This window comes from Scyliorhinus torazame, chromosome 4, assembly GCF_047496885.1.
Source record: "Scyliorhinus torazame isolate Kashiwa2021f chromosome 4, sScyTor2.1, whole genome shotgun sequence".
In the NCBI taxonomy this organism is placed as follows: Eukaryota; Metazoa; Chordata; class Chondrichthyes; order Carcharhiniformes; family Scyliorhinidae; genus Scyliorhinus; species Scyliorhinus torazame.
This window is the reverse complement of record NC_092710.1, coordinates 221,386,593-221,399,931: the sequence shown is the minus strand read 5'-3', so window position 1 is coordinate 221,399,931 and position 13,339 is coordinate 221,386,593. Positions and strand designations below refer to the sequence as shown.

The 13,339-nt window shown below is 43.2% G+C and overlaps 1 protein-coding gene across 2 annotated transcripts in view; it reads right to left on the bottom strand.

Moving 5' to 3' along the window:
• man1a1 (mannosidase, alpha, class 1A, member 1) overlaps window positions 1-13,339 on the bottom strand; it is a 591,384-nt gene that overhangs the window by 56,536 nt on the left and 521,509 nt on the right. For both annotated transcript variants that reach the window (XM_072499366.1, XM_072499367.1), the window contains 2 exons: window positions 2,327-2,450; window positions 1,470-1,563 (listed from right to left, as the gene is read on the bottom strand). In XM_072499366.1, coding sequence (XP_072355467.1) covers window positions 1,470-1,563; window positions 2,327-2,450 — 218 coding nt within the window. The remainder of the gene's footprint in view (window positions 1-1,469; window positions 1,564-2,326; window positions 2,451-13,339) is intronic.

Here is a 13,339-nt window from a genome sequence, read left to right as displayed (position 1 = left end):
CTGGGATATCTTCAGAGATGAGGTTGCTTCTTGGTCTACCCCTGGCTTTCACTGGGGCTAAGCAATAATCCAAGATCATTAATAACCTGAGATCACTATCGATGCTCTTTGGAAGGAAGAATGCCCTGATGCTAATAGTCTAATTAATTGATTGAAACATACATAGAAAATAGGAGGTGACCATTCGGCCCTTCGAGCCTGCTCCGTCATTCATTATGATCATGGCTGACCATCGAGTTCAATACCCTGATCCCACCTTCTCCCCATACCGCCTGATCCCTTTAGCCCCAAGAGCTATATCGAATTTTTTCTTGAAACTGCACAACATTTTCGCCTCAATTACTTTTTGTGGTAGCGAATTCCACAGATTCACCACTCTCTGTGTGAAGAAATTTCTCCTCACCTCAGTCTTAAAACGTTTACAATTTGTGCTACAGTGAGAGATTGCCTCAGGATTTGAAGATAAAGGTAAGAGATAGAAGAAGTTTGTATGATAACAGCAGCTTCTTGACTATCCAGACTTTGAAACAATATGAAACATGACGTGCCAGCACTTTTGTGCCTCAACGGGATTGATAACAATGACTTACTTGGTATGATCTCTCCATTCTTAGGTATTCGCTTTCCATGGCCACCAGTGAGTAACATGACCATGTTGCTTCATGCAGTATTGACTGATTCTATTCTTCTTGCCAAGATCACCTTCCAGTGTTTTGAATAAATACAAAGATATGCTGGATAACCTATGCTAGATGCACAGCATTGGAAATCAATTCTGGGAGTCAACATAAACTCCATACCAATCATCATTATAAAAGGATCTATTGGAAGATCTAAAATTCCTTGAGCCTGGGTGAGAGCATCAGATACCATCAACAGCCACATCTAGCTCAAGAACATTATTGTCCAAAACAACATCACTTGAAATAAAACAAAACAGGAGGTGCTGGAAAAACTCAGCAGGTCAGGTAGCGTCTGTGGAGAGAGAAACAAGAGTTAACGTTCAAGTCTAAGCTGACGTCTATTTTGAACCGAAGAGAGGCAGCGATGTGATGGGCTTTCTGATCATAGATTGGACTTGAAATGTCATCTCTTGTTTCTCTATCCAAAGATGCTGCCAGACAGAGTTTTTCCAGCATTTTCTTTTTTTGTTTCAGATTTCCAATACCTGCACTATTTTGCTTTCATTTTACCTGAGTGAAGCAGCAGCTGACCAACACATACCCGATGGATATAACATGTGGGAAATACAATCAATTTTGTGACTGAGAATTTCAGAAACATCTCTGGCAACCGAAAGAATGTATTTAAATGATGAAATATAACTATTCTCAGATTTCTCAATAGAATAAAATACAGCTTGTGAGAAAAAGTATTCTTACTGAATACTTATCTGAGAAGAGTTAGGCAAGGTCATTACACATCCATGTTTTTGAAAGCAAAAGTAGTTTTCTGATGAATTTACTTACGTTGACCCCACTGACCACTGTTGGGGTTCAAGTAATTTGGATACAGTCCTTGTGGTTTATCCAAACGATTCAAAACTTTTCGAATGTTCATCATCTGTCAAAACAGCTTGAATTACTGCATTTGGAATTTCTAAACTGATAGAAATGCCTACTCACAATAAAAATGGATTCAACTTTAAAACTAAACCAAAAAGAAAATCGAAGTTTCTGTTGCAAAACCCAATTTATATTTAATTAGGTTTCAAATATTCTCTCTGCTCCGATTACAGCTCAACATGTCTCTTCGCTCCCTCAAGCGCTGTAAAAATTAAATAAATATTTTAATTTTACATCAAGTCATTAAATTCTCACTGTGTGAAACAAAAGTATCTGAGGCAAAAAAAACATGATTTGTCTGCTTGTGTGATTCAAGGCAGTTTTGAGTAAAAGCATAAGCAAATGTTGTGGTCCAATTCACTGTGCACCATTCTCCAATTCCCAACTTTGGTTGTGCCACAATGATCGTGTAATGAGTGAAGCGTGAGGCTCCTTCACAATGGAGCTCAGAGCTGGTAAAACAGAGGGAAAGTCACCGAGACTGCAGTAATTACACCATAATGCGGAGAGCTTCGGGGGGGGGGGGGGGGGGTCTTCGCTACATGGTCCATCGATCAAGAGAAGGTGTTTCAGCAGTCATCATTTGTCATGCATGGTGTAGAAGTTAGCATATAAAAATCTTCCAATATGCTTTCTTAGGAAGAGCAGTTTGAAAGGATTCAACATTTGGAGGAGTTCTGGACTACTTAAATGCTAATCATTCAGCATATTTATCCATTATTTTGGAAATAAATAAAAAACGGTACAATGTCGTAACTGACCTTTTCTGCAAACACTGGATTTCCAGACAGTTGACTTAAATGCATGAACTCGAGGTGCAAGGTGCCAAATTCAGCCAAGATACTGCTGCCTCCCGAGGCCCAAGGCCAGTTTCGACCAATTCCACTGAAAAGCATTCAATGTAGAATGTAAAGTTGTTTAAAACGTACAAATTATTGGAGCCGAAGGCTTAAACTGAAGGGAACAGATACCTAAATCTCTCAAAATAACCAATGTGATCAGCAAAACTGAACTCATCAGCAATGGCATTAAAAGTTACACTTCTATTCATCTACTTTTCATAAACAAACATCCATAGACAGTCTGCAAATTTCACCTAATAAAAAAATGTTATTTATGATTAAGTGTATCATAATTATGAAATTTAAAAACTGGAGTAACCCTGGAATTAATTTTATTCCACCAAGATATAAAATTCAGCATACTGAAATATATGCATCGATTTATGAATCAGAACTGCTCACTTATAGCAAATTGAACATTTTCCAGATACAGGCGTGCCCACCCACTGCTTGTGAGTCAAATGGAGGTTTTCTATTCCCGAAGTCAGATACTCCACTGTATTCAGGTTGCCCATAGAACAACTCTCCCTCTCAATAAGCTGAACTAGCATAGGAATGTTCTGCTGCGGATTGGACAGCAACAACATTAGTGCGCGCAACACCAAGGAAGAGGAATGACAAAGAAACAGCGATAAAAGGCGCGAGACACAACATTCAGTTAGGTGGAAAACAAAAGCTAAATATTGCGGGTGCTGGGGATCAGAAATCACAATAGAAGGTGCTGGAAAAACTCTGCAGGTTTGACAAGCTATGGTGAGAGATACAGGGCTGACTTTTTGAGTTCAATACGAGTGTTCTTTAGAACTGAAGACATTGCATTTCTACCTCTCTTCAGTTCCAAAGAGTCACATTTAACTCAAAAAGGTAACTCAAGTCCACAGATCTGGCGGACGTTATTTTCTTTCAGTGCTTTGCTTTTAAGCCAGTTCAGTGTGTTGGGTAGAAATGACAGGGAGCAGTGGAAAATGTGGTTCGATGTGAATCCACAGTGAGTTACGATTGCACAGCATAATGTGCAATATGCATTGGGGCAAAATAGTTTCTGATGACAACTGAAATGCAAAACAGAACCTAGGTGAAGCCTGAAAAGAAAATAGAGGGCAAGATTAAAGTTCAGTCCTAGCTCAATGTCTATTTCTTTCCTGGGCCACCAGAGCCTGAGAAACAATGCTAGAGGCTGGAACATATGAGCTTTCAAAAGAAAAAAGATGCATGTTTTTTATGTGATCAATGGTGGCTTCTGTACAGTCAACGGTAATGGTTGTTTTCATTGTTCACAGGACCTTTCTGTGCACAAAATACTTAGTACACAAATTCACATAACAGTACTTGAACTTTAAATATTTAAATGGGTGCAACATGATAAGGTACTGTATAAATACCACTTGTCTCTGATCCAAAAGGTTGACTTCCATTAATTTATTACCTCCTTCAAAAAGTAACTGATTGTGTTTCTTTTAATTTTTTTCGTGTGTCATTGGCAAGATTATCATTTATTACCCATCATCTGCCCTTGAAACTGATGGTTTGTTCGGCCATTTGTTCAACAGTTAAGAATGAGCCACAGAGCTGAGTCTGGAGGGCAGACTAGTAAGAGTGGTGGAAGATTTCCTTCCCTAAAGGGTCAGTGAACTAACTGGGGTTTTATGAATAGCAACTAAACATTCCCGGCTACAAAGTATTCAAGGTGGAAGTATTGATCAAGTTTCATGGTCACCATAGATGATACTCCCAATTTAATCAACCAAATTTAAACTGCCAAGCCTAATGTGGGATTTTAATTAATATTTACAGATAGTTGGCCCAGGCAACCACACAATGCTATTGTACCCAAGCAAAATGCTTTGAGAACTTTTTGTTGGAAAGGCAATATCTGATTGAAAGTCAACATAAACCCCCTTCCAATTAAGGACGCGCACACATTCTCAATTGTTGCAAAAGATGCTCTCAAATACCATATGCACCTGGCTTACAAAGGAAAATGTTGAAAGGTTTAGTTAAATTTCCAAAACAACCTTGTTTATAATAGGGCATGGTGGAATTTCCTTAAAACTGGCAGTGTCAGATCCTTGCTGAAAACCAGCTTGTTACCTTGACTGACATCTTTGTATCCTCAATAGCTACAGGTGAGATCCCAGAGGACTGGAGAATAGTGAATGTGGTACCAGAAAGGTAGCAGGCATAATCCAAGAAACTAAAGGCCTCACATCGGTAGTAGGTAAATTATTGGAAAGAATTCTCAGGGATAGCATTAGCGATAGACGGCATGGTTTTGTGAGGGGGAGGATGTGCCTCACTAACTTAATCGAGTATTTTGGGGAGGTGACAAAGATGATTGATGAGGGGAGGGTGGTGGATGTTGTTTGCATGGACTTCAGTAAAGTCTCTGACAAGGTGCCTCATGGCAGACTGGTACAAAAGGTGAATTCACAGGATCAGAGGTGAGGTAGTAAGATGGATACAGAACTGGCTCGGTCACAGAAGGCAAAGAGTAGCAGGTGTTTTTCGGAATGGAAGGTTGTGACTAGTGGTGTTCCACAGGGATCTGTGCTGGGGCCTCTGTTGTTTATAGTATACATTTGGAGTAAAATGTAGCTTGTCTGATTAGTAAATTTGTGGATGACACCAAGGTTGGTAAAGTGGCAGATAGTGTTGAGGATTGTCAGAGGATACAGCAGGACATAGATAGATTGGAGACTTGGGTAGAGAAATGGCAAATGGAGTTTAATCCGGACAAATGTGAGGTAATGCATTTTGGTAGGTCTAACATAGAGAGGAAATATACAGTAAACGGCAAAACTCTTAGGAATATAGAAAGTCAGAGAGATCTGGGCGTGCAGGTCCACAGATCTTTTAAAGTGACAACACAAGTGGACAAGGTAGTCAAGAAAGCATATGGAATGCTTGCCTTCATTGAACAGGGCATTGAGTATAAAAACTGGCAAGTCATGCTACAGTTGTATAGAACGCTGGTAAGGCCGCACTTGGAATATTGCGCACAATTCTGGTCGCCACACTACCGGAAGGATGTGGAGGCTTTGGAGAGGGTGCAGAGGAGGTTTACCAGGATGTTGCCTGGTCTGGAGGGTGTTAGCTATGCGGAGAAACTGAATAGACTCTGATTGTTTTCATTAGAAAGACGGAGGTTGAGGGGCGACCTGATAGAAGTCTACAAGATTTTGAAGTGCATGGATAGAGTGGCTGGGCAGGCACTCTTTTCCAGGGTGGAGGGGTCAGTCACCAGGGGCATAGGTTTAAGGTCCGTGGGGCAAAATTTAGAGGAGATATGCGAGGAAGGTTTTTCTACACGAGGGTGGTGAGTGCCTGGAACGCGCTGCCAGTGGAGCTTGTGGAAGCAGATACATTAACGGCGTTCAAAAGGCATCTCGACAAATACATGGATAGGATGGGTATAGAGGGGTACGGAACTAGGAAGTGCTGAGTGATTTGCCCAAGGGTGGTATCATGACCAGTGGTACAAGCTTGGAGAGCCGAATGGCCAGTTCCTATGCTATATTGCTCTTTGTTCTCCCCAGAAACAGAGCCAGGTTTTCACTCCAGAACCAAAAAGGCAAGGGGCATGTTTTGGGCCCTCATTCTGATAGGGCCAGCAAGCCCACTCCAGAGAAATCAGGGCACCATTTTTAAAGTGCCCCCCATACTACACACACACATCCGGAACCATGGCAGGTAAGGGGACCACTCCCAGCCCAAGGAGACGGAAAAGCAAATCCCCCTCCACCCCCACCCCCCCTCATCACAATGTTTGGTTCAACCCTCCACCCCCGATCATCAACAACATTGAGGCATCATTTCCCCCCCCCCCCCACTCCCCAACATCAAGGCAATCATTTCCACCCCATCATCGCTGGAATCATTCCCTCACCCCTTCCCCCCAATGGGGTTCTGGGGAGACCCCGCCCAGGCACTGCCATCGTGGCCCTGTCCTCTATTGCTGCCATGATTCTCGATGATGTGATGTCACGCCTGCTTGGGCTGGGGGGGGGGGGGGGTGTACATGTGCTAATCCCGGAAACAATGGCATGAAGCCATCTAAGAATATTTTAATGAGTCAATTTCAAGGCAATCAGGTTCATGCCCTCACTGGGCGTGAATCTGATAGCGACGTTGATTGGGGGGGGGGGGGGGGGGGGTAAGAAGGGAGAGAGAGAGAGAGAGAGAGAGAGAGAGAGAGAGGGAGAGAGAGAGAGAGAGAGAGAGATTTCAAACCAAGGTCTTGCAACTGAAAATCTTGTTTTGAACCCCTCGTGAGATTTAGCGGCCATAACAGGATTTGCACCTGCGGAGAATGGGCCCAGAAAATCGCAGCCAATCTCAATTTTAAAAGGTATAACTATTAAATTTTTCAGATCTAATCTGAACCTGTCATGGTTAGAAAATCATCGTCTTAAAAAAGTATACTTTATATTTTACATTTTATACTTTACTTAATCTTTCACCTGTAACAAAATGTAATTGGTTTATCGCTAACTGCACTTCTACATTTAGTGGGTATGCAGTGGTAGTGGGGGTTTAAAAGTGAGGAAAAAAATATTCAGATTGTTTGAAGGGAAGACAAAGTTTGTGACCAAGATAATAAGATAGAAAACATCTAAAATCATATAATCATAAGAGGAAAAGTCACCAAAATTTAATAATATATATGTATAAACATTATGGATAATGAACACAGCAAAAAACCACACGACTGGCTACCTTGATGCCAAAGAGTCGTCAACTGGACCAGCAGCTGAGGAGCACCATTGGACTACATCAAAATCTAGTAGCTTAACTTAAAAAAAGAAACTTTTAAAAGTCCTTCCTGTCGATTTCCTTTGTTCCCATTTCTTGTATTTTACTGTTTTGATCCATGGGTCAATAATTGGGATGTGTCTTAAAGTAGAGAGAAGAAAGCAGAAGACACAAAGGTTAAAACAGCCTGCTGCCAGGATAATGCATTTTCAGACTGTGTTTGGGGCTCTTCGGCAGCAAGTAGATGGGAGGAACCGGTTTTGGAGTGAATCAGTTTGATTAGTTAATTGGAAACCAATTGGTTGGCCAGGAACAGTGTTCTGCCGAGCAACAGTCAGTAATTGGTTCCTGCTGGGTGATGTCTCTGAGGGAACCTTCCAGAAGTTATCAGCCATCAGTAGTGAATGGAGTTTTATCTTTCTGCTGCCTGCTATCTGTAGCTGAAGATCTTTTAAGTGCATGAAAATCAGCAGTTTGTTGCTCTTCAGGGTTGAAGTAAAAGAACTGATTTGTTGTTTCAAAAGCAGTGAATATCTTGCATACCCTTTGCTGTGAATCTGAAATGATGCTCAGTCTGCATGGAAGGTAGACAGCCTGCCTGAGAAGATCATGTCAAGCCTGGAAGAAAGGAAGTACCAAACCGAAAGCCTGAACTTTAGAAAGATATTGACTTTAATTCATCCCTGTGAATCAAAGATCCCAAACCTTTTATTTTTTTGATATTCTCTTTCCCTTTCCCCTCTATATGGTTTGTCTGTATATATTAAAAAAAAAGAGTCGGGCAAGTTAGAAAGGGTAGGGTGGTTGGAAAATGGGTAGTAGATTGCCAGTTACATTTTCTGTCTGTTTAATTAAAGATACCATTCATAATAGAACATACAGTACAGGAGGCCATTCGGCCCATCGAGTCTGCACCGACCCACTTAAGCCCTCACTTCCACCATATCTCCGTAACCCAATAGCCCCTCCTAACCTTTTTGGCAACTAAGGGCAATTTAGCTTGACCAATCCACCTAACCCGCACGTCTTGGACTGTGGGCGGAAACCGGAGCACCCGGAGGATCCCACGTAGACAGGGGGAGAAGGTGCAGACTCCCCACAGACAGTGACCCAGGGGGGAATCGAACCTGGGACCCTGACGCTGTGAAGCCACAGTGCTGGCCACTTGTGCTACCGTGCTGCCCAGGGTTGCTTATGTTTTAAAATTACAAACCTGCCGACTGTAGTTTATTGGACTCAACCAAAGACCTCGGGCTGGATTCTTGGTCGGTGGGATCCTCCGCTGCTCTGGCACCCACTCTCGCCCATGGATTTCCCGACAGCACGGTGGTGCCCACAACGGGAAACTCCATTGACAGGCTACCGGGTCAGAGGATCCCACTGCTGGCAGGGGCGCATCGCCCCAGAAAAGGGATGCAACGGGACGGAGAATCCCGCTCCCCGGGTATTTAAATAAATCCAAGTTCATTTTTCGGGATGTGGGCTTCGCTGGATAGGCCAACATTTGTTGCCCATCTCTAACTGCCCTTAAGAAGGTGGTAGTGAGTTGCCTTCTTGAACCGCTGTAGGCCCTATAGTGTAGATACACCCATTGTGCTGTTAGAGAGGGAGTTTCAGGATTTAGACTCAGCGACAGTGAAGGAACGGCGATATATTTCCAAGTCAGGATGATGAGCGACTTGGACGGGAACTTCCAGGTGGTGGTATTCCCATGTTTCTGCAACCCTTGTCATTCTAGATGGCAATGGCCGTGGGTTTGGTGCTGCACAAGGAGCCTTGGTGAGTTCCTGCAGTGCACCGTGTAGATGGTACATACTATTGCTACTGTGTGTCGGTGGTGGAGGTGAATGTTTGTGGAAGGGGTGCCAATCAAGTGGGTTGCTTTGTTCTGGATTATGTAGAGCTTCGAGAGTTGTTGGAGCTCCACTGATCCAGATAAGTGGAGTGTATCCCATCACACTCCTGACTTGTGCCTTGTAGGTAGTGGACAGGCTTTGGGGAGTCAGGAGGCGAGTTACTTGCTGCAGGATTCCCAGTTTCTGACCTGCTCTTGTAGCCACAGTATTAATATGGCTAGTCCAGTTCAGTTTCTGGTCAATGGTAACCTGCAGGATGTAGATAGTGGGAGATTCAGTAATGGTAATGCCATTGAATGTCATGGGACAATGGTTTGGTTCTCTATTAATGAAGATGGTCATTGCCTGGCACTTGTGTGGCACGACTGCAACTTGCCACTAGTCAGCCCAAGCCTGAATATTGTCCAGGTCTTGGTGCATTTGGACATGGACTGCTTCAGTGTCGAGGAGTCGCAAATGGTGCTAAACATGTGCAATAATCACGAAGATCCCCACATCTGACCTTATGATGGAAGGAAGGTCATTCATAAAGCAGCTGAAGATGGTTGGGCCCAGGACACTACCCTGAGGAACTCCTGCAGTGATGTCTCAGGACTTATGACTGACCTCCAACAACCACAGCCTTCTTCCTTTGTGCCAGGTATGAATCCAACCAGTGGAGAATTTCACCCCCTCCCCCCCCCCCCCCACCGATTACAGTTTAGCAAGGATTCTTTGATGCCATACTTGATCAAATTCTGTCTTAATATCAAGGGCAGCCACTCTGACCTCACCTCTGAAGTTCAGCTTTTTTGTCCATGTTTGAACCACATCTGTAATGAGGTCAGGATCTGTGAGACCCTGGGGGAACCTAAACTGAGCAGGTTATTACTAAGGAAGTGTCGCTTAATAGCACTGTTGATGGCCCCTGTCATAATATACACCAGTATATCATGGTGCAGATACACACACACTGATGGACACACAGCAAGACCAATCAACACACACAACACCGCAGCCAATCACCAGTTAGAGCACACTCACTATAAAGACAGGGGGCATCAGAGTTCCCGCTCCTTCGGGATGCAGCCTCCTACAAGGACAGAGCTTACAGTTTACAGCACAGATCTTCACCATGTGCTGAGTGCATAGACTGGTTAGGACAGGCATAGGTCTTTAGTTTAATCTAACATTGTGTTAACCCACAGTGAAAGTATGTTCAACAGTTTCTAACTTAATAAAATAGTGTTGCACTATTTTAAGTGTTGGTGGCCTGTATGTGTTCCACGGATCCAGAGCACCCAACACATCAGCCCTTTCTCCGACTGCAGGCCAAGCATAGAACATAGAACATAGAACAATACAGCGCAGTACAGGCCCTTCGGCCCACGATGTTGCACCGAAACAAAAGCCATCTAACCTACACTATACCATTATCATCCATATGTTTATCCAATAAACTTTTAAATGCCCTTAATGTTGGCGAGTTCACTACTGTAGCAGGTAGGGCATTCCACGGCCTCACTACTCTTTGCGTAAAGAACCTACCCCTGACCTCTGTCCTATATCTATTACCCCTCAGTTTAAGGCTATGTCCCCTCGTGCTAGCCATTTCCATCCGCGGGAGAAGGCTCTCACTGTCCACCCTATCTAACCCTCTGATCATTTTGTATGCCTCTATCAAGTCTCCTCTTAACCTTCTTCTCTCTAACGAAAACAACCTCAAGTCCATCAGCCTTTCCTCATAAGATTTTCCCTCCATTCCAGGCAACATCCTGGTAAATCTCCTCTGCACCCGTTCCAAAGCCTCCACGTCCTTCCTATAATGCGGTGACCAGAACTGTACGCAATACTCCAAATGCGGCCGTACCAGAGTTCTGTACAGCTGCAACATGACCTCCTGACTCCGGAACTCAATCCCTCTACCAATAAAGGCCAACACTCCATAGGCCTTCTTCACCACCCTATCAACCTGGGTGGCAACTTTCAGGGATCTATGTACATGGACACCTAGATCCCTCTGCTCATCCACACTTTCAAGAACTTTTCCATTAGCCACATATTCCACATTCCTGTTTTTCCTTCCAAAGTGAATCACCTCACACTTCTCTACATTAAACTCCATTTGCCACCTCTCAGCCCAGCACTGCAGCTTATCTATATCCCTCTGTAACCTGCTACTTCCTTCCACACTATCGACAACACCACCGACTTTAGTATCGTCTGCAAATTTACTCACCCACCCTTCTGCGCCTTCCTCTAGGTCATTGATAAAAATGACAAACAGCAACGGCCCCAGAACAGATCCTTGTGGTACTCCACTTGTGACAAAACTCCATTCTGAACATTTCCCATCAACCACCACCCTCTGTCTTCTTTCAGCTAGCCAATTTCTGATCCACATCTCTAAATCACCCTCAATCCCCAGCCTCCGTATTTTCTGCAATAGCCTACCGTGGGGAACCTTATCAAACGCTTTGCTGAAATCCATATACACCACATCAACTGCTCTACCCTCGTCTACCTGTTCAGTCACCTTCTCAAAGAACTCGATAAGGTTTGTGAGGCATGACCTACCCTTCACAAAGCCATGCTGACTATCCCTGATCATATTATTCCTATCTAGATGATTATAAATCTTGTCTCTTATAATGCCCTCCAAGACTTTACCCACTACAGACGTGAGGCTCACCGGTCTATAGTTGCCGGGGTTGTCTCTGCTCCCCTTTTTGAACAAAGGGACCACATTTGCTATCCTCCAGTCCTCTGGCACTATTCCTGTATCCAATGATGACATAAAAATCAAAGCCAATGGTCCAGCAATCTCTTCCCTGGCCTCCCAGAGAATCCTAGGATAAATCCCATCAGGCCCCGGGGACTTATCTATTTTCAGCCTGTCCAGAATTGCCAACACCTCTTCCCTACTTACCTCAATGCCATCTAATCTATTTACCTGGAGCTCAGCATTCTCCTCCACAACATTATCTTTTTCCTGAGTGAATACTGACGAAAGCAGGCTGGAATTGACCGCGCAGTAGCGCAGGCTGTTGTAAATAAGTATTTCCTATACCTTATACTAGATAAGAGTTTACGTGAAGGAGTTTTGTTCAATAGCTTGACTTCTTTCAGGGCACATGGCAGAGAGCAAACTCTAACTTTAAAACATATTTCCTGGTGAATTAGATCAATTATACGGTGAGCATTTTGATTCTGCAGAACAGTGTTAATTAACTTAACTGAACAATCAGCTTTAGCTTTCCTCTCAAAATAAAACTATGAAAACAAATATTTGAGAGTGAAAGAATGGCCTCTCATTGCTGGTTGCTGCATAATTTGTTGCTACATAAAAAGAGTAGACAATTTAAGTTCATGCGGTATATTGAAATTTGCATCACACTTCATTATACAATATCTACTTTGGGAGCCACAAGTAGGGCTCCTAGACATAAGCTATTTGATCAAAACTGGTTTAAATATTTATCAAGTCTCATAATTAGTCATTGGTATATAGCTATTCCATCTTATATACCAGGGAAATAAAAGGGAATGTTTCAGTCTCTAGGTTTAATATTGGGCTATTGGAGGAGACAAAACAAGACCCAATGGTCCTCCAAATTGCAAGGCAAAAGTGGAATTCAATAGGCAATGAAGCCACAGAACAACATTACATGCCAAGCTCCCACATGGAATCCGCAAGGAAAGAGAAAGCAAGGCAAACCAAGAGACACATGGAGGAGGGGGATACAGGAAATGAGTTGAGAACTATACAGGGCAACAACTGGAGAGTTTGGCCCAAGACAGGATTAGATAGAGGGAATTTGTCTGTGGCTTAGTCTCCGTCAAGGAGTGGAGGCTAAGCTGATGATTCAACATAGTTTAGCAGCATTACATCTCAACCTTGTGCCACAGTACTGGGCATTTGGCCTAGGGACTTGAGATGATTAAAATAGAATTCCTTTTATCTGATGACACAAGCTATCTTTTAAAGGCAATAAAAGTATCCTTAAAATATGCCATGATATGACACATTCCCCTGCACAGATGCCGTCCATGCCAGCCTTTTTCCAATCTCATTGATATCACAGCTTGGAAAGTATTATATATGCTCTGGCTATTTCAGGCAGAACCAGTTCAATCACTTGTTTGCATCTCATTTTTGGTACGATTACAATGGCTACATACGGTTGTTTACAGATTGCATTGACAGCAATAACCAGAGCAACAATTATGACTGATGCTCACTCTGCAGTTTTAACATGTCGTGCAGTACGCGATGCAGAGCCAGTCTGGGACATATGGAGAATGGTGATTAAAGTTTGGTGCTCATACTGCAAGGGAAATGCAG